Source organism: Oncorhynchus tshawytscha, linkage group LG22 (genome assembly GCF_018296145.1).
Source record: "Oncorhynchus tshawytscha isolate Ot180627B linkage group LG22, Otsh_v2.0, whole genome shotgun sequence".
NCBI classification, from domain to species: domain Eukaryota; kingdom Metazoa; phylum Chordata; class Actinopteri; order Salmoniformes; family Salmonidae; genus Oncorhynchus; species Oncorhynchus tshawytscha.
The window spans coordinates 19,480,942-19,502,227 of NC_056450.1; the positions used below are offsets into that span (position 1 = coordinate 19,480,942).

A 21,286-nucleotide genomic window follows, 5' to 3' on the forward strand; every position below is an offset into this window, starting at 1 on the left:
GAAGTGCAGAAATGGCCAGAGGTAGTTATAATTACTTTTTCTCACATACTCGACAATTTAACCCTCCGAACGACATCTTATTCAATCATATGCTGAGCTAAATGAAAAGTTAGATTGTGCCCACTGACTGCTTTGAAGGGACGTGGTTGATATACTAATATTTGCTTTGGCGCAGAAGAGGTGATCCCCTTCTTTATGCCATGGCAAAGCCTTCACCCACCGTTATTAAATTCCTGTGTTGCTTTTGGATGTTTGTATTCTTTGCACTTATGTTCACTTCACAAGGTAGACAGATGAATAGACTACATGCATGTTCACTCCACAGGCCTGCACTGGAATCCCCAGAAAATAACAATGACTGTCTATTCCACAATAAATTGGTTTCAGCAAAAGTCCCAGCTCTCATGAACTCTCCTTGAGGATTCTGCAATCAGCGAAGGCTGAATCTGACACCCGACTCAGCTCTTCTAAGCATTATTTGGTCTTGGTGGGGCTGAGTTGAAAAGAACACAGAATCCGAGTGACTGAGTCTTCTAGCAGATGGATGAAAATGTTAAGTTAATGATCTCGGTGCATGTTTCTTCACTTTCTGCTGGGCTGCTCATTGTGGAGAATAAGTAGTGGAAAGCTCTGGGCCTCTTCCTGTCACAGGGTTTTGGCTGAAATAATGACTCCAACCGCCCAGCAGACTGCACTAATAGTAATAACTATCAGACTCAGTCTCCCATCAATGCTCTTTCCTCTAATTTAGGAATAATTCCCAATCTCCCACTGCTTGCGAAAAAGCCTGAGTCGTTGAAAGTCGGGCTACTTTTTGGGAATCTCAAAGGCTGCATACATTAATGCCTAATTGTTTTTTATCTTTCCGTAGATTCGACTACTTAACATGCTGACGACACCGCTCGTGTTGAGTGTTCGAGCGCTGCAAAATACATTTACACTGTACATGTTATTCAACAATTCTACAGTGATCCAAAGTACATTTCAGGTAAAATAACAACCCAATGTTTATATCCCAGGACAAATGAGCTAGCAACAGCAAGCTAGCTAGCTAAATGTCCATGATTGTTTCATGTGTTTTCGACTTGTCCCCAAATGAATATAGTTGGTTAGAGGTTGTTTTGATATTTCAACCTGCGCCTCTCAATCACTTCTGGATTGGATGTACAAAATCAACATGAGCGTGATGGTGAACTCACCCACGTGGCCGGTCTAGTCAGCATGTGCTTAACTCAGGCAAAGTTAATAAATGAATCTTTGTATTAGAGGTCCTGAATTGGTCACTGTCTGAAATTTAGGTGGTCTCTCTTTCGAAGTTTGAAGATTTTGTGGCCCCAGGTTACAGACATGAGATCTATATTTTCCCCCAATTTCACATTTGACAATGAAATACTTGTTTTGTCTGCGGATGCCAAAACATTGCATTTTATTCGACTAAACACGCTTGATGGATTCTTCTCCCAGAAAAATTCTTTGCCATTTTCAGCAATGAGGCCTGTGTGTGCAGTGACATCGCTTGCTGTTATTGTTTTCTGTATAACTCTCTGAAAAAGTTTCCCTCTCGCTCGTCTTTGCCTCAGGCGACCCTTTCTCTTTTTCTCTCTCATCTCCACTGTTGTTGCATTACCATATGCGTGTTTGCTTCCAAAATGCAATTTAATGACACTTTTTTTTTTAAATATACACCCAATTTCTTGACTATATATTTTCAAAATATCTGAAGGGATTTCTTGACCCTAGTTAGTTTCTGAAAGGATTGTTTTTCAAACCAATGACTGTCACATAACATTTGCACATTTGCATAGCTAAAGGCAAGCTTCTTTTTTTTTATTAGTTCATCTGAATATGGTAGTTGAGGGCATAGACCAACATTCAGTATTATCACCCTGGAATCTGATGGCATGGAGACAACATCGCTCTGTTGTCACGACAGGTCGCTCATTGTATTGTAGCTGAACATGACTCACTGAGTAAGATTACAGAATGAGTCAGTGCTCCTGATCTTGGAGGTGCCACCTACTCATTTGCACTGTGTTGATCCAAGGAGGGGGGCTTGAGCTTACTAAGACCAATGGCCATATGTCCCCCCTCAAGCCATCACAATTAAACCGCCTACATCCGCTCCTTGGCATAGTGTTGAGCTCCCTCTACTAGATGATTGCAATATTCACTCAGTGAGAGAACACAATGCTAAAGCTTACTTCTGCCATTGAACAATGTTGACTGTCTGTATACAGTATGTTTGTGTTGAAGAGCTGTATTGAGAATCTCCACAAGATGCTTTTGTCTGCCCAGTTGAGTTGCTGCTCTATGCAGTTTGTTTAGATCACACCACGTTGATGCCTATACGGAGTGCTCTTTCAAAACCTCACACAGAAAATTGTGTTAGGGAGTTAACTGTCCCCTGAATGGGTTCCTTTTGTTCCATTGCTTGTATACTATCGGCTGTGTTTGGTGGTGGTAAACTGTGTAATAAAGATTTCTTGGAATGTATCTTGTTGAAAGAACCCTCTCTGTGCCAGTTAATAAGAGTGTTTGGGTTCATGTTGATGCTATCGTGGCAGTTCTGAATTCTGAAGGCTGTGCTGAAGAGCTATCTATGCAGAAACATGCCCAGTTTCAAAGGGTTGTTCGCCTCCAGCTCGTGTGGATATAAAATGCACTAACAGTAATTTAGTCAAGTTTGAGCAGTTTTCTACAGTTGGAAGACTTTGGAAGTTTGTGATAAGAGGCGAACGCTGGGCTGATAAGAGCATTCTCTGCACTATAGAAGACGCCTGTAATTGGTGCTTTGTTTCCCGTCACATTTGCTCCTCAGATATCCAACCAGCATTTCTTCCCACAGGTCAAACCCAAACCGAGAATATTCATTAAACATTGCAGAACAAAGTGTTAGACCATGTGCTAGACACGACGGTCTGCTCTGAGCGAGAGCTCAAAAGAGAGGGTGTAGAAAAGACACATTAGATAAATTGCCTCATATTTTTTTACTGGCTACTTCCACCACACAAACTTATCTCTCCCTAGTTAAGTAATTTTTACATAATCATCACTTTCAAATGGACTCGCTTGAATTAATGTTTCTTATGAAACATCTTATTAATTCGACCTCGTGAAATGGAAAAACAGGCAGTGCCTCCTGGGAATATATATGTCTATCTTTTTTACGGCCCCCATTTTCGAGTTTCAATTCAGTGAAGTAGCAGTTAATGTCTGCACTTGCTGGGGGAATACAGTGCATTGGGAAAGTATTCAGACCCCTTCACTGTTTCCACGTTTTGTTATGTTACAGCCTTATTCTGAAACGGATTAAATAGTTCCCCCCTCATCAATCTACACACAATACCCCATAATATGTTACAGCCTTATTCTGAAACGGATTAAATAGTTCCCCCCTCATCAATCTACACACAATACCCCATAATGACAAAGCAAAAACAGGTTTTTGGAAATGTTTCCAAATATACTAAAAATAAGAACTGAAATATCACATTTACATAATTACTCGTCACAATCCTGTCTCGGAGCTCTACAGACAATTAATTTGACTTTATTTTTGCTCTGACATGCACTGTCAACTGTGGGACCTTTTTGTTTTGCAAAAATTTCTCAACCTGTTTTTGCTTGGTCATTGAGGTATTGTGTGATGATTGATAAGGACATTTTTTTATTTAATCCATTTTAGAAATGAAGCTGTAACGTAACAAAATGTGGGAAAAGGGTATGAGTACTTTCTGAATGCACTTTATGAAATGAACAAGTTTTTGCCCCTTTATGATTTTCTACATTTTTGCATATTTTTGATTCTGAATGTAATCAGATCTTCAACCAAAACCTAATATTAGATAAAGGGAATCTGATTTTACAAATAACAAATAACAAAAAATATATATAGTTAATTAACAAATTCCCCTGTGTGAAAAAGTAATTGCCCCCTTACACTAAGTAGCTGTAATGACTGCAACCAAATGCTTCCTGTAGTTGTTGATCAGTCTCTCATCGCTGTGGAGGAATTTTGGCCCACCCTTGCATGCAGAACTGCTTGAACTCAGTTGGGATTAGTTCTGGACTTTGACTAGGCTATTCCAAAACTTAAAATGTGTTGTTTTTTAGCCATTTACATGTAGACTTGATTGTGTGTTTTGTATTATTGTCTTGCTGTATGACCCAGCTGCGCTTCAGCTCACAAACGGATGGCCTGACATTCTTCTGTAGAATTCTCTGATAGATAGCAGAATTAATTATTCATTCTATTAAGGCAAGTTGTCCAGGTCCTGAGGCAGCAAAGCATCCCAAAACCATCATTTTCGCCAGGCATAATGGGACTCATGCCATCCAAAAAGTTATGCTTTTGATGTATCTGTCTATAGACCATTCTTCCAAGAGTCTTGATCATCCAGTTGCTTTTAGGTGCTTTTTGGTCAACTTTTTGCACGATACTGTATGGGTCCCATTAAAAGCCACTGCACCTTCATCTTGACACTCCCCCACCATTGTAAAATTTTTGGGGAACCTATAGAAATGCATTTTATTAATGTCTACATTTGTTTTTGCCACATTTATTCTATTACAGACACCCTAATGAATCATTTTTAATTATATTGTGTGCTAAACACTTTTTAAAATTAAGATAGATATATAAACAATTTCCTTGTAAGTGTAATTCTAATGTTACTGTCCCCACTTGAAACATTTCATTGAAATACTGTAGAATTTCATTTATTCTTATGAAAGGCCTGCTTCTTCTGGGGAGAGCAGTAGTAACAGCGTCTTTTTGTAGGCACTAACTCCTCAATGGCTTGTTGACCAAAGCCTTTGGGGAAATTAATGGAGTTTTTGTAGTGTTATTGGATGAAAGCCCAAAATAATGTATACTAAGCCTGTGTTAACCTCAGACCTTATTTTCGGCGTTTATCCCAAAACCCTATTCTTTCCCAATTCATTTTCCACATTGGAATTGCTGAACAAATCTGATGTAACTCATTTCCATTTTTTAAGACTACAAGCTGGCGAGCTCTGTATGGCGGACCGGTGGCTTCAAAGCCTCTCATTGGCCAAGACATAGCATCAGCAATCCAGGGTTTATTTATGCTGTATACAAAATTGGTCAGGAAGCAACCTTGAGGGGCTTTATTCATCTGTTGTTGAACGGAACACATTCAGAATGATTTTATTTCTCTAGAATACTGTATCTGACGTGGCCTTGGCACATGCAGGGTTTCTTATGTATTTCGTCCTCCCTACCTGTGATTGATTACTTTGGTCTGAGGCTGACCGGCTTATTAATCGATTCTGTGAAACTGCTCGCGGGAATTAATTTTTTTCCATGAATGGCTGTCTTCAGAGTGAAGTAGAGGCACCACGGGACTCATTGTAAATCATGTTTAAGCACAACAAATCTGCTCCTAAAGTACACGTGTGACTGTTCTCAGCTGATGGGGGAGATGTATCACTTGTATTAAGGCCTACTGTAGAACGGGGCTAGCTAGGAAGTGCGTGTGCGTGCATTCGTTCAAACATAGAAGGCTCATGATATTTGAGGAGCTGTGCAATATCAGTAATTAATATGACGCAAATATCAATGAATATTACAAGTGCTGTACATCACAACATGAACATTAAAGGGATACTTCAGGATTTTGGCAAAGAAGCCCTTTATCTACTTCCCCAGAGTCCAATGAACTCGTGGATACCATTTTTATGTTTCTGGTGCAGTTTGAAGGAAGTTGCTAACTAGCATTAGCGCAAGGACTAGAAGTCTATTGTAACTGCTAGCATGCTAGTAGATACCATAGACTTCCAGTAATTGTGCTAGTTAGCATTGGCTTGTAAAACAACCTCTAACTTCCTTCATACTGGATGCAGAGACCAACAAATTGTATCCATGAGTTAATCTGACTCTTGGGAAGTAGATAAAGGGCTTAATTGCCAAAATCCTGAAGTATACCTTTAAATGGTGTAAATTGTTTTCTACATAGTCCTCTTTCCCCCTCAGTTTGCCTTCAAATATTTTTTTCCCCTTTCAGTTTACTTGCTAAGCCACCCTCTTCATTTGAAACACCAAAACTATCCCTGAATTCGATTCAGGTGGTTGACAAGGTAAACAAGCGAAATCCCAGGAGATTGACATCTAATTGTACCTACACACTGAAGAAGGCTGTAAATCTGAAATGTCTGTGTACACTATCACTGAAGCAGTAAAACATTTAAAATAGAGAATAATGAAGTAAGCTTTATGCAACATATTTTTGAGTGCGAACCCATTACACCTCTTTGTTCCTCTAGTTTCTATCGACCCCCAGTTACAGAACCCCTGATCATGTCCACATTGCTCATACTATGGCCTATAGACTGAACATGCTTTAGTATCATTCCTCTGGGACTCCAGCAAGGTTATTATAGTAAATGAAAACTAAAATGGGAAAACAATTTAGTAAACTGAAATAAAATAATTAAGAAAAACATTTGAATAACGAAAACAATACTGAAACTATATTTGACTGCAAAACTAACTAAAATGAAAAAACTCATTGTTCAGTTATGTTTTTTTTTTCCTTCTAAACTTCAAAATGAAAGGGGGTTTTCAATCTTATTTTTTTTAATGGAGTTTTCAAGCTTCTGAATCTGGCGGGTAAATGCTGCCAGTATATGCCGACATTTCAAATAGGCTAGCTTGTGCGTCACTATGGCTATCAGCGGAGTTAGTGATAGTTCTAATAGGGAAGAAATCAGAGGGCGTGCTTGAGTGTGAACCATAGGTGTGAACCATGGTGGCAGCAAAAAGTAAAGCAATGCTGGAAAGGACAAAAGCAAATGTGTTGTAGTATCAGCAGCGTGTGTGGAACTGGGAAAAGCTAACCAACCTCAAAGTTAATCTGAACAGCGCCCACCAAGAAATACAAACAATTTCAGGATAAAGACGAGGTGAGACAGCCACCAGCTCTTAGTAGCTGCACATCAACCGTAACGTTAGGACAACGCACATTAGCCATTTGCCTGAAAATAGCAGAAACATGGCAACCTAATTCAAATGAGTTAAAAAATAAATAAATAGAAGAAGCACTCATTCATGTATTCATCCAGTCTGGCAAGTCCACAAGACTGTGCTATTAGCCAGCCTTCAGAAAATTCAACCAAACACTTGATCCCAAATGTAATACTCCTGGCACTTCTAGAGTAAACGAGGTGATTGCTTTGCAAATGGATACAGCAACCCAGAAAGTTCAGGAGATTCTGAAAGAGACAACGAAATAACCATGTGTGTAGACGGATGGAGCAAGTAAGGACGGAGTGCTTCCTTTATGGGCATATCAGCCTGCTTCAACGAGGCACAGCATCTGTGTTGCTCAACCTACAAGATAAGGTCTTACTCGTCGTAACTGACAACTGGGCAACATAGTCAAGTCTCATTAAGATTGATTTATAATTTAAACATAACCAAACCTATGACCTGACTCATCACCTTGTGTATTACGGCCCCCCAGTGGGAAAATTTTATATCCCCCAAAACACAAGCTATAGGCCTACAACACATAAATGGCTCCTAGCCTACCTACTTTCTTTCCCTAACACTAAAACTGAAACTAAATAATATAATAAGTTATAAAACTCAAACTAAAACAAAAGTAGTAAATCAAGAATGAACTAACTGAAACTAAACTAGAAATAAAAAAACTAATAGAAATAAAAAACTAATAGAAAATCACAACTATAATAACCTTCGACTCCAGTCTTGCCTGGAGCGAAAGGACAATGCCCTCAAATTGGAATTGCTGCACCACTATTGTTTTTCCTCAGCCATTTAATTTTCGCCTCTTTCAACCATGATACAATATTTGCTGAGAAAGCCATTGGAGCAAATTGAACTTTTTTCGACTGTCGAGAAGACCGTTGACTGATAAGGACCTCTGACGGTATACTGACTTCGAAACCATTTCCACTGCTCCTGATCGGAATACTAACAGGAATGGTATAAACTCCCACAAATAAAGATAGCTAGTATTCACAAACGGTTATTTTTCTACGTTGAATTATTGTGTAGCAGCAGTTCTAACATATAGACTACACATGCTTGCTTACTTACTTTATGAATCCTCTTCATCCCTTTCGGGAACATAAGGTCACAAGGAGCTCTCTACACTTCTTCCTGTCTGGCAACGTGCTGTGCCTCACACTACATATAAGGCTTGAAGTATTTCTTTACCGCTAAAGGTTCTACTGACTTTGGGTGTTTTTGGGTTCCAAAGCTCTCCTCGACCTCCACAATCTCCCGGACAGCCTTCATGCAGTGTCTGCGCTGGGGGGTGTGGTGCCCCTTCCAGGAGTGGGGTGCCCTGAGGGCCGAAGAAGTGAAGCTTAGTCTGCAGGGCGGCTCTACGCCCAACCCCTATGGAATCATGGCCTATACCTCTTCCTCCAACAGCCAAAGTCCTGCCCAGGTAACATATTTCTCATAATGTGTGATATTAACCAATTCATTAGATGAGATGATGGATCAGCTGATCATTTGGCAGTCCCACACTGACTTCTCTTTCTATCTCCCTTTCTGTCTTTCTCTCGCTCTGCCTCTCGCTTTCTGTCTTTCTCTCTGGTCCTCTCTCGGAGGTGGTCGATGAGAGGGACATGGTCAGGTTCCGTCTGTCTTCCAGCTCAGTGCAGAAGGCCTCGTCCAGCACAGCCGTGTCTCTAAGGAGGAGCAGGACAGGACAGCAGAGGAAACCTCCCTCACCCTCACCAGGTACATATCATCACGGGGGGATATCTCCATCTGTATCAGTCCTGGATGGGACTCTTCCTGATTCATCAGGAATTCCTGCTTTTCTGGACATTATCCTTATTAACATTTTTATTTGAACTGAAGTATCCAATAGCCAACATCCAGCCTTTTCTGCTTTTCTATGTTGTCTTAATCACATAGCTGACATGTATCAGCAGCATCAGTCACAATGTCCTTTTTTTTCTCATAATGGCTTTAGTCTTCTAAAAATGAAAAATACAAATAAAAACTTTTTTTTCCCCAAAGACTGACACATTCTGAACTCCTAAGTAGTGAAGAGATTCCCTTTGAAAATGGCTGACATAGGAAAAGGTTATTTCTAGTTTGAATTGGACTTTGAAATCACTTCAAACGTCACTGCCTGTGTTTGTTTCCTCACCATAACAGGTTTTGTTTATCATGACAGGGAAAGCATGGAATGACAGAAAGGCTGCTCGCAGACCAACATACTTTTCAGGCACACACACTGCTGCAGTTAGTCACCCCTGGAGAAGGGCTTCAAAGTTCTGACTACCATCCATCAGAAGCAATATGCATAATGGGACTCCCAACCACCGTAGTGTTATCTCATTGGCACCACCTGCTCTACAGGATTAGAATGCTCCGACAAAGAAGTAGAGTACCCGGAAGAGACTTTGGCCAGGGCCCGATATGGCCCCTTGATTTTGAACAAGTCTGACATCGGTATCTCACGCTAGCTTCTGCTCCGGAAAAGAGTTGAGTTGCGATCCGAACTCATCAGACTTGAGCCTTTTTGGTAGGCTGTGTATGCAGTAGAACCGGAGACATATTTTGCTATCATATGTGAAAGCACTGATATGTTACTGTCTATGTATGGCACTCATAGCAACAAAGGCTAATGATATGACACTATTGTATTAGGGTACAGTTGCAACCTATATTGAAGGCACAGTTATTAGATCTCTTGTTCTATTAGTTATATTATTTCAGGTCTTTCCCAGAAAAGAGGTTGAAACCTCGAGAGATTTCCTGGTAAAAGAAAGGTTAGATGAATTGCATTATTTATCTCCCATACTGAGCTTTAGAAAGATAAAGCAATTTATTTATTTCATTTCATTTTATTTGAACATAAAAAGAAAGAAAATAATAATAACTTACAAGTGTCACTTATTGGAACTCCAAGCAGTTGTCTGTCACGGAATTGATTTATAAAATCCTGGTAAACACTTGGCACACAGACACTCAGTCCATTGTCTTAGACAGAGGGTATATCTTGACTCTGAGTGGACTTTACATAGCCAATGATTTCCATACTAATGTTGTCGCTAGCCAGCTTATCTTCCTACACGGAGAATGGAGTTGATTGAGGTTCAGTTGGGGTGGCTGCTTCTTTGCAAAGTCTGTTTAATGACAGTTGAATCAGCGGTTGAAGTGTCCTCACCTAAATGATTTTGTGTTGGCTGCTGTTAAGGAAGTACAATATCATGAATCTCTGTCATTATTTTGATTTGGTGGTTTGAACAGTGCTGACTGTTCTCTGATTAGATCGAGGGGTGTATGTGTCGGTGTGTACAGTACGTGCGCTCGTGTATTTGTTTGTTTTGTGCATTCTTAGCCACGTGTACGTGTGCGCATCTGTGTGCGTGTGCGTGCTTGTGTATAAGTGTGTGTGTGTTTGTATGTTTGTGTTTTCATCTGTATGTTTCTCTGGAAGGCTGATAGAAACAACAGCTCATTTACAAGTCGAGATGTGTAATTTATGTCTTTGTCGCCCCATGGCTGCATCCGACAAGCAAGGAGGATCAAAGGAGGATCAAACATTCCACATTGCATTGCTACCCCTTCAGCCAGTAATTTTGAAATAGGGAAAGTAAGACACTTATCGATTCATACCGTTTTAGATGTTTCCAAGAGAAATGTACGATGGGCAGTGTTTATTATAGATCCCCGTTAGCTGCTGCCATGGCAGCAACTACTCTTCCTGGAGTCTCGCAAAACTAAGGCCGTTATACAATTTTAAAAACATTACGACACGTTCATTTCAGAATTCACAACAAACTAAGTGTGTGCCCTCAGGCCCATACTCTACTACCACATATCAACAACGCAAAATCCATGTGTGTGTATAGTGCGTATGTTATTGTGTGTGTGTATGCATGTGTCTGTGCCTATGTTTGTTACTTCACAGTCCCTGCTCTTCCATAAGGTGTATTTTTATCTACTTTATAAATCTGATTCTACTGCTTGCATCAGTTACCTGATGTGGAATGTAGTTCCATGTTGTCATGGCTCTATGTAGAGCTGTGCGCCTCCCGTAGTCTGTTTTGGACTTGGGGACTGTGAAGAGACCTCTGGTGGCATGTCTTGTGGGGTGTGACTTATGCATTCTCACACAGTCCATGCACTCCCAGTAATCAGATAAGTAGCTACAGAACCCGCACTGTTTGCTTGACCGCCATCGTGTACAACTTGGCTAATAATAAGCAAAACGGGGAAAAAACATCTAGCTGTGTCCTCTTAGATTATTAAATAATTCATTCCAATGGCCGATACTTGCATTATTCACAATTCCCTGATTTCTCAGCTGTCAACATCTGTTTATCACTGATAAATCCACTTAATGATTTGAAAAGTAGAGTCTGCAGTGCCACTTAAAAGCACTTCAAACAAAATGGATGCCATAGAGCAGGTTGGTGCCATGGTAGTGTCATGGTACTAGTTCATCATCCAGCACTACTGTGTCCTCCTGTCCACACTTACTGTAGTCTGAGCAGATGGATGCTACAGCAAGGCTACTGCACCCCAGGCTACTCTAGCCATTTCCAAAAGGCCAGTCTGAGCCAACAGAGAAAGAATGAGAGAGAGAGTCACAGAGAAGGGGGGTGAGTGAGAGAGGAGAAACTGAGCTGTGAGAGAGTTATAGAAAAAGAGAGAGGAAAACGGACAGAGAGAGAGAGAAAAAAAAGCGAGAGTGAAATGGGGAGGCTTACATTTCGCCATCACTATGGCTACCGGTGCAGTTCACCCAGCGTTGCATCAGACATTTGAATCAGACTGTGACTGTGTCTAAAAGACAACACTGTCACAGATTGTCTGAGTGATGTTCCACTGTGTGCTTACTATCTAATCTACAATAGGACAATTCTAGTGGTTCATAGAAGTTGAATGTAGAGAAACATGTAACTGCTAAAATAATGGAAACACTTGAGTAAATGAGGGTTCTGGCAGCTCGGTTCTGGCAGCTCTTATGGTGTGGGGTGCATTTTCCTGGTATGGTTTAGGTTCACTTAACCCTTTTAGAGGGCAAGGTAAACGGCAATAAATACATAGCCAATTTGAGTGATTTACTTTCAACCTATAGTATGGTGAATCATTTCTATCCTGATTGGAGTGGATGACAATCCCTCCATCCACAGGGCAAGAGTCGAGTAGTCACTGAGTGGTTTGATGAGCATTGAAGCTGTTCTGGCGGCTCGTGGTGCCCAACATCCTATTAAGACACTTTATGTTGGTGTTTGCATTATTTTGGCAGTTACTTGTAGCTCCGGGGTGACATTATAGATACAGATCTAGGATCAGCTTCTCCTCCCCCAATTCCAACCTTAGCAGTTGGTTAGGAAAATGCTAAACTGATCCATGATCAGCATCTAGGTCCAACTTCACCTTACACTGTAGGGTAGGTAACTGCCAAAATAAAGGAAACACCAACATAAAGTGTTAATAAAATAGAACAGCTTCAATGCACCTCGGCATAGATTCTATAAGATTCTGGAACTCTATTGGAGGGATGAAACAGCATTCTTCCATGAGAAATACCATCATTTGGTGTTTTGTTGATGGTGGTGGAAAAACGCTGTCTCACACAATGCCCAAACTGGACGCACATGTGCGTTGTGCGCAAATTGATTTTGTCCCCCCCACACCAAACGCGATCACGACACACATGTTGAATATCAAAACAAACTTTGAACCAATTATATTAATTTGGGGACAGGTCGAAAAGCATTAAACATTTATGGCAATTTAGCTAGCTAGCTTGCTGTTGCTACCTAATTTGTCCTGGGATATAAACGTTAAGTTGTTATTTTACTTGTTCAATGTTATTAACTTTGGATCGTAGGAATAATGAAGAAGTGTTTGTATTTAGTGGAGTGAACAGAAGTCACGGCAGAAGGAAGGCAATGCGGGCTGAATGAGAATAGTTATGTGAGAAGGTTGCCATAGAATTCCATATTGAGTCTACCCATACGTTTATCAGTCAATTTGATATGGTCAGAGGCTCTATTTCCTTTCTAGGATTTATATTTCTATGGAACTAGAAGGAACAGTAAATAAGAGCTGTGTTTTTGAACTGTTTTTCTTTTTCTCTTTAGGTCAAAGCCGGCGTGCCTCTCAAGCATCTCCTCCGGGATCGCCACAAGGCCCAGGGGTAAGTAAGACTGTCTCAAAGATCAGTTGCCGCTAACATGGTCAGACATGATCAGTCATTCTGTGCCCCAGTTCTGCATGATTATCTCTTGAAAGAAACATGGTCATCTCTGTTCTAACGGGCTGTTTAAGTAAGGTTGTTTGGTACATAAGTGTTAGCGATCAGGTCTATCAAAATATCCTGCAGCATATGATGTGGTACTATGGAGCAGAGAGCTTCATCCTCTTAATATTTGTTGGGAGGGTTTTTAATGACGAGTGTGTGTTACGTGCATGGGCACATGTTTTTCAATTGTGTGTGCTGGTACATATGCACTTGTGTGTGTGTTTCTGCACATGTGAATGTGAGTACATGTTTGCTGTGTGCGTCTCTGCATGTTTGTAAATGTATGTACATTAATGTGTCTGAGTTTGCATAAGGTGTGTGTGTGTGTGTGTGTGTGTGTGTGTGTGTGTGTGTGTGTGTGTGTGTGTGTGTGTGTGTGTGTCTGGGGCATGGTGGGGTGTGAGTGATGTCTCTCAGGCTGAGTGGGGCTGTCAAGTGAGGGGCCGGGCCCTGTGATGGATGCAGCTCTCTCACAGAGATAAGGCCCCACAGACACAGTAGAGGAGAAGGATTAGCTCTGTCTCAGTGCTGGATCTATGGGCCATAATGAGGGCCTGGGTCTGCTCTCCTGCCTCTAGATTAAGTTTGCAGCTGAACATATCGGGTTGGAACAGGTAAAGGAAACAGAACCAAAAAATAGAAAATAACTAAATGTTTCAAGGAACAGAATCAGAACCGGGAGCAAAAGGGATCTATACGGTTTACCATTATTTATTTTAAAAGCACGGGAACTGCTTAATATAGTTATTTTCTGTAGTTAGAAACTCACACCCCACAGCAATCCCAACCCAACAACGAGTGTATAGAATCACTATTCTATTGTTTCTTCATCCTATGTAATGTATTCTCAGTGAATTTGGTGATGTTTTTTCCCCCGTTCATAGAAATTAGTAAATGAAGCTGTTTATGTCCCATCCTACGTCCTGATATTACCAGGTTCTGACCGCTAGATGGTGCTGTTCCTGCTATTAATGGATATTTCACCCTAATTACATGTTGGTTTAAGCAGTCTATTGACAATTTATGACATTAACCCATGCTTTGGTTTTGTTTACCTGGCCAATGTTTCAAATGCTACATGTTTTGCATTTGTGGCACAAATCCAATGCATGTCAGTGGTATCTATATTAGCATTTCTGTGCTTCATATCCAAATAATCTATAAGTACCATCATTGAGTTACACAATACATTTTTTGATTACTTTAGGATGATTTGAACATGAAGCGTGAAAATGATAATATAGGTACCATTGAATTGCATTGGATTTCTGCCACAAATGCTAAAAAGATAGCATTGGCCAACAAAACCTAAGCAAGGGTTGCTGTCATACCTTGTCAATAGTGTGTTTACAGGGTAAGGAAACCAACAGCATTTTGTAATTTGGGTGAACTATCCCTTTAACATTGGGGGACGGTGGATTCTTCACTTTTTCAGAAACGGCATCATCTAGTAGTCAGAACCTGGTAATATCAGGATGTAGGATGGAACATATACCTAACAACTTTTGTGTAGGGTGCCGTCTTTCGCATGGGACGTTAAACGGGTGTCCTGACTCTCTGTGGTCACTAAAGATCCCATGGCACTTATCCTGGCTAAATTCCCAAGCTGTCCCTCATACCACCACGGTCACCTAATTATCCCCAGCTTACAATTGGCTCATTCATCCCCCTCCTGTCCCCTGTAACTATTCCCCATGTCGTTGCTGTCAATGAGAATGTGTTCTCAGTCAGTTTACCTGTTAAAATAATAGTAAATAAAATGACAAATCTACCTGAACAGGAAAAAATGAATAAAAATCACTGGAGATACATTACATAGGATGAAGAAACAATACTCAGAGCCGCACCTCCATACTACTTGTCAGACAAAGAGAACTGATACTAGATTCTCGTTGTTGGGGTGGGATTGGTGGGGGGTGTGGAGGGACGGTTTGGTTTGGTCCAAATCAAATGTTAGATGCTATATTTATTGACTATTATATTAATCCTTTAAATTAAAATGGCCAATTTGGATGCAATCAATTATCTTAATTTCTCAGATATCAGATTATATTTCAACAAAATATGCTATTGTCATCTGTTTATTATAACTGTGCCCAATAATGTTTGTACCATCTTTTGTGCTGCTACCATGTTGTGTTGCTACCATGTTGTTGTTATGTTGTTTTGCTACCATGCTGTGTTGTCATGTTTTTCTGCCTTCGGTCTCTCTTTATGTAGTGTTGTGTTGTCGTCTGTTTTGTCAAATGTTTATATTGTATTTCATTTGTATTTTTAATCCCAGGCCCCCATCCCCGCAGAAGGCTTTTTGCCTTTTGGTAGGCTGTCGTTGGAAATAAGAATTTGTTCTTAACTGACTTGCCTAGTTAAATAACAAATAAACTATATCAGAACAATCTGAGGTGGTGGGTGTCGAAATCCTCTTATGTGCTTTTTAAGGTGGAACGACCCATCTGTAGCCTACCGACGTTACAAGCGTGATTCAGAAGATGGGTCGAGAAATTTGTAGCTAGAGAAGAATGGATTCACTTTTTCAGTGCTAGTTAGGGATACTATAGTTCACATTGTATTTATTAACTGCAAAAATTCTGGTGCCTCTCTGCACACACAAGCCTGTTGGCTAGCTAACGTTTAGTCAACTCTGAAGTTCAAAGACATTCCTTTATAGAAGCCACTCCTCCGTAGGTATAATTCTGTGGGCCTAATGAAGATACTGCATGTCATCACAACAAGATGCCAGCGCTTCAAGGTTCTCTCACTCTCTCCCCACCCACAAAATTTCAGTTGCATCTTGCTCACTACACTTGTCTTTCCATCAGGCATGTAAACAACTCACTGAGCTATACCTTGCCCGCTCCACAGCAATCTTCTCTATCTGCACAGCATTATTGATGAAGTAATTTAATATTGTGTTAAATACACTTTTTAAAAAAATATTTCAGAGGTTTACAAAGGAACAGAAAGGAACAATATAAACCTGTAATTTTTTTGTTGGTTCAAACTAGTTCAGAACTTTATTTTGCAGGTCGGAACAGTGGAACGAATCGATTGGAAAATAATTTTGGTTCCAATGCCTGAAACATATTCTAGTAGCCTTGTACCTGCAGCTCCCAAGTTCTTATTGTCAAACGTACTCACGGACATACAGAAATGCAGTAAATACACCGTTTTTTAAAAGAACAATTCTATTAGCCTATTATCTTGCAGGAAAGAACAGAAATGTTTGTATTTGCTTACAACCCGGAGCTGGTATTTGGACCGGCGAGCCTCCGCTTGCTGGTCCATTTCTCTAACCTTAGGCTAACTGGCACCCCCACAAGCACCAGGCACCAACCAACTGAGCCATCAGAACTACAGAAGCGAGGCTACATGTATACATGTCAGATCAAAGTCGAGTATTCAACAATGGGGGGAATAAATAAACAAAAGCTACAGTATAACTCATGGTTTTGGCACAACTCTCTCTGATCCACAGTTCCAATTTATGTCGATAGAAATAACCCTCTTCATCAGCCATATCCCTGTGTCTCAAATGGCACCCTATTTCCCATTTAGTGCACTACTTTGGAACACAGCCGGTAGGGCTTTGTTCAAAAGTAATGCACTATATAGGGAATAGGGTGCAATTTGGGAATCAACCTCGGTCTCCTACCCTGCATTACTGTCAAACACCATTTAATCAATGCCACCCGGCACAGAAATAGGACTGTAAACAAGATGTATTCACTGCTATATCTGCAAGCATTGTAGGATCTGACAACTTTGTTTTTCTGCATAAATTATTGATTCCTGACACTTTTGGTTCACTTTGAGCAGAATGCTAAGGCTCTATAAGACTATTTTAATCTAATATATAGAGCACTGTGTGTGTGTGTATTTCCTGGGATGCCCCCTTCCATCATATGCCGGTCTTGGGTTATGTTATTGTTGTTACCTGTGTTGGCAGTCAACAGTGTTGCCGAGGTGATGCTCTCTGTCTCTCTCTGTCTCGCTCTCTGTGTGTCTCTCTTCTATTTCTGTATCTCTCCATTTCTCGCCCTCTCTTTCCCTAACTCTGTTCTCCAATTTTCATCTCACTCTGTGACAAATTTATATTTTCTTCTCCCCCCTCAGTCAATCTTCAAATATTTTTCCCTCTCCATATCTTTTTCCTTCTGTCTCCCACCTCCTCTCGTTTTCTCACTTACTAAGAGACATATGATGACAACCGCCAGCTGAGAGGTCGACTCCACAACGGCGACACACACACACACACAATCCCACATCGCAAGTCACCACAGCCTGCCACTGTGGGTGTGAAACACACCAGACACGAGCGAGGCGCCTCTGTGTGTGAGAACACACACACAGGAGCAGGGGAACAGGCAGAGAAGAAGGCAATTAATGGTGGCGTTAGGCTTGAGCGCGAGCCGTACTGCCAACACTCTCTACCCAGCCTGTTTGCCCTGACACATAATGGGAGAGAAGACAACAACAGAGCAGTCAGCTGCTCACTGAGATGGTTGTGGCTCATATCACTGTTCTACTGAAATTGGCCCTGTTTGTCATCACTGTTATTTAAATATTGTCCCTTTTTATTAGAACTTGTTTGTTTGATGTCTGGTCTAGTTCAGTCTCATTGGAAACTGAAATGACAGGTGGATATGATTTGACGGCACACATTCCCGAAAATCCCACCCATCGTGTTATAATATGCTGCAGCTATAGAAGCCTATATATGGCAATGCTGTTATGCTAGCCATAGAGAACGCTCCCCACATAGTGCTCTTCATAAGACTCTAATCTTGCTTTATTTTGCAGCATTGATATGCGTTGTCATATTGTTTTAATAAAGTCTAAGTAGTTCATGTGAATTCCTGTTGTTTCTCCTAGCTCTCTATGTCTCAGCTGGCAGCTACTTCACGCTACCCGACCATGAGCCACTCCACTGCCGTGTCGCCATGGCAACAGCCGTTTTCCTCTCAGCTCTATCCTTCCCCATTGGCATCGGCCCACCAGCTGTCACATGTCGTAAGATTCCACCCCCGTACCCTCTCCCACGCGCACACCGACACAAACACGCATGGGGATACACACAGTGCTACTCACACGCAGACACACGGATACATACACACATAGACACACTGCTACATAAACACATATGGGCACTTTGTAGGTCTCTGACACACTCACGTATAAGTGTGCGCACACACACTCATGTATAATTTCCATGGATACGCAGACAGCCACAGCGATTTGAATTCAAAGGCTCACTCACCTTTCTAACACAAAGCTATGTACAGACACATACCTACAGACACACAGGCACATGCGCGCACACACAACCTTGAGAGTACAGTTTTTGCTGAACTCTGGCATGCTCTTGGTCTTTGGGACTACACAAGGTTTTTCATCTTCTAAATCAAAAGAAACAGTCTCTGACTCGTCACTCACATCATTGTGCAAAGGCTGATCCAATTTACTCAAGGTATCCAGTTTTTTCCAAGCTGTGATTTTCCATTTAACACTACCTGGACACACTACAAATGCATTCCATTCCAAGTTTGATGCAAAGTCCATTTAATGCAAAGTCCCTGTCCTAGATAATTTGATGTCTTTTCATGTTGAGTATACTGATTACAGAATAAGACCCAGTTCTCACTGGTTTTGTTAAAATGTTTTTTGTGGCTTAAAGTAACTGACCGGTCAAAATCATACTTGTAAAAGGTCAGATTCTGTTAATTCATATCGAAATAATGTTGTTGAGTAGTCCTATACTCGTAATTGTGGCCAAAGCATAAATTGAATAAAACAAAACACTTAAAAAAAAATTAAAAACATCTCAAACTTGTACCTCTAACAGTTAAAAAATGCTTGCTATTTCCTCATAGAACAGGATGTCATCTCCCTGAGGAGGATGACCTAGCCAATCAGTGATCTACTTGCATAAATATTTGTAATGACCGGTATAATCCCACATCATTCTGTTGTTAGGGTACGCCCACACCATTCTGTTGTTGGGGTACGCCCACACCATTCTGTTGTTGGGGTACGCCCACACCATTCTGTTGTTGGGGTACGCCCACACCATTCTGTTGTTGGGGTACGCCCACACCACGCCCACACCATTCTGTTGTTGGGGTACGCCCACACCATTCTGTTGTTGGGGTACGCCCACACCATTCTGTTGTTGGGGTACGCCCACACCATTCTGTTGTTGGGGTACGCCCACACCATTCTGTTGTTGGGGTACGCCCACACCATTCTGTTGTTGGGGTACGCCCACACCATTCTGTTGTTGGGGTACGCCCACACCATTCTGTTGTTGGGGTACGCCCACACCATTCTGTTGGTACGCCCACACCATTCTGTTGGGGTACGCACCATTCACGCCCCACCATTCTGTTGCCCACACCATTCTGTTGGGTACGCCCACACCATTCTGTTGTTGGGGTACGCCCACACCATTCTGTTGTTGGGGTACGCCCACACCATTCTGTTGTTGGGGTACGCCCACACCATTCTGTTGTTGGGGTACGCCCACACCATTCTGTTGTTCTGCCCACACCATTCTGTTGTTGGGGTACGCCCACACCATTCTGTTGTTGGGGTACGCCCACACCATTCTGTTGTTGGGGTACGCCCACACCATTCTGTTGTTGGGGTACGCCCACACCATTCTGTTGTTGGGGTACGCCCACACCTGTTGTTGGGGTACGCCCACACCATTCTGTTGTTGGGGTACGCCCACACCACGCGCCCACACCATTCTGTTGTTGGGGTACGCCCACACATTCATTCTGTTGTTGGGGTACGCCCACACCATTCTGTTGTTGGGGTACGCCCACACCATTCTGTTGTTGGGGTACGCCCACACCATTCCACGCCCACCATTCTGTTGTTGGGGTACGCCCACACCATTCTGTTGTTGGGGTACGCCCACACCATTCTGTTGTTGGGGGGTACGCCCACACCATTCTGTTGTTGGGGTACGCCCACACCATTCTGTTGTTGGGGTACGCCCACACCATTCTGTCTGTTGGGGTACGCCCACACCATTCTGTTGCCCACACCATTCTGTTGGGGTACGCCCACACCATTCTGTTGTTGGGGTACGCCCACACCATTCACGCCCACACCATTCTGTTGTTGGGGTACGCCCACACCATTCTGTTGTTACGCCCACACCATTCTGTTGGGGTACGCCCACACCATTCTGTTGTTGGGGTACGCCCACACCATTCTGTTGTTGGGGCCCACACCATTCTGTTGTTGGGGTACGCCCACACCATTCTGTTGTTGGGGTACGCCCACACCATTCTGTTGTTGGGGTACGCCCACACCATTCTGTTGTTGGGGTACGCCCACACCATTCTGTTGTTACGCCCACACCATTCTGTTGGGGTACGCCCACACCATTCTGTTGTTGGGGTACGCCCACGCCCACCATTCTGTTGTTGGGGTACGCCCACACCATTCTGTTGTTGGGGTACGCCCACACCATTCTGTTGTTGGGGTACGCCCACACCATTCTGTTGTTTACGCCCACACCATTCTGTTGTTGGGGTACGCCCACACCATTCTGTTGTTGGGGTACGCCCACACCATTCTGTTGTTGGGGTACGCCCACACCATTCTGTTGTTGGGGTACGCCCACACCATTCTGTTGTTGGGGTACGCCCACACCATTCTGTTGTTGGGGTACGCCCACACCATTCTGTTGTTGGGGTACGCCCACACCATTCTGTTGTTGGGGTACGCCCACACCACTCCAACACAGGAAAGCTGCTTTTTAACATATTTAAATAAATAAAAATGAATGGAAAACTATTTCACTCATATTGTAAGTAATTATAGGTCATATTTCAAAGAAATCTGTAATCACTGGGCAGTTACTTTAAAGAAGATCATTGTAAAGTTGAGGGTGCAGGAACAGGAACTGTGGTACTAATCGTGTTGAGTAACTCCTCGCAAAATAGGAACGGTAATCATTTTTCCTGTTACAACCATGTTGTTTTTTGATTTCCTCACACACT

At 41.9% G+C, this 21,286-nt stretch overlaps 1 protein-coding gene across 4 annotated transcripts in view; it reads left to right on the forward strand.

Moving 5' to 3' along the window:
- nphp4 (nephronophthisis 4) overlaps window positions 1-21,286 on the forward strand; it is a 191,766-nt gene that overhangs the window by 98,583 nt on the left and 71,897 nt on the right. For 3 of the 4 annotated variants that reach the window (XM_024384500.2, XM_024384503.2, XM_024384501.2), the window contains exons 9-12: window positions 8,247-8,438; window positions 8,605-8,737; window positions 13,111-13,166; window positions 18,144-18,281. In XM_024384500.2, coding sequence (XP_024240268.1) covers window positions 8,247-8,438; window positions 8,605-8,737; window positions 13,111-13,166; window positions 18,144-18,281 — 519 coding nt within the window. The remainder of the gene's footprint in view (window positions 1-8,246; window positions 8,439-8,604; window positions 8,738-13,110; window positions 13,167-18,143; window positions 18,282-21,286) is intronic. The other variant, XM_042303891.1, reaches the window with a different exon arrangement.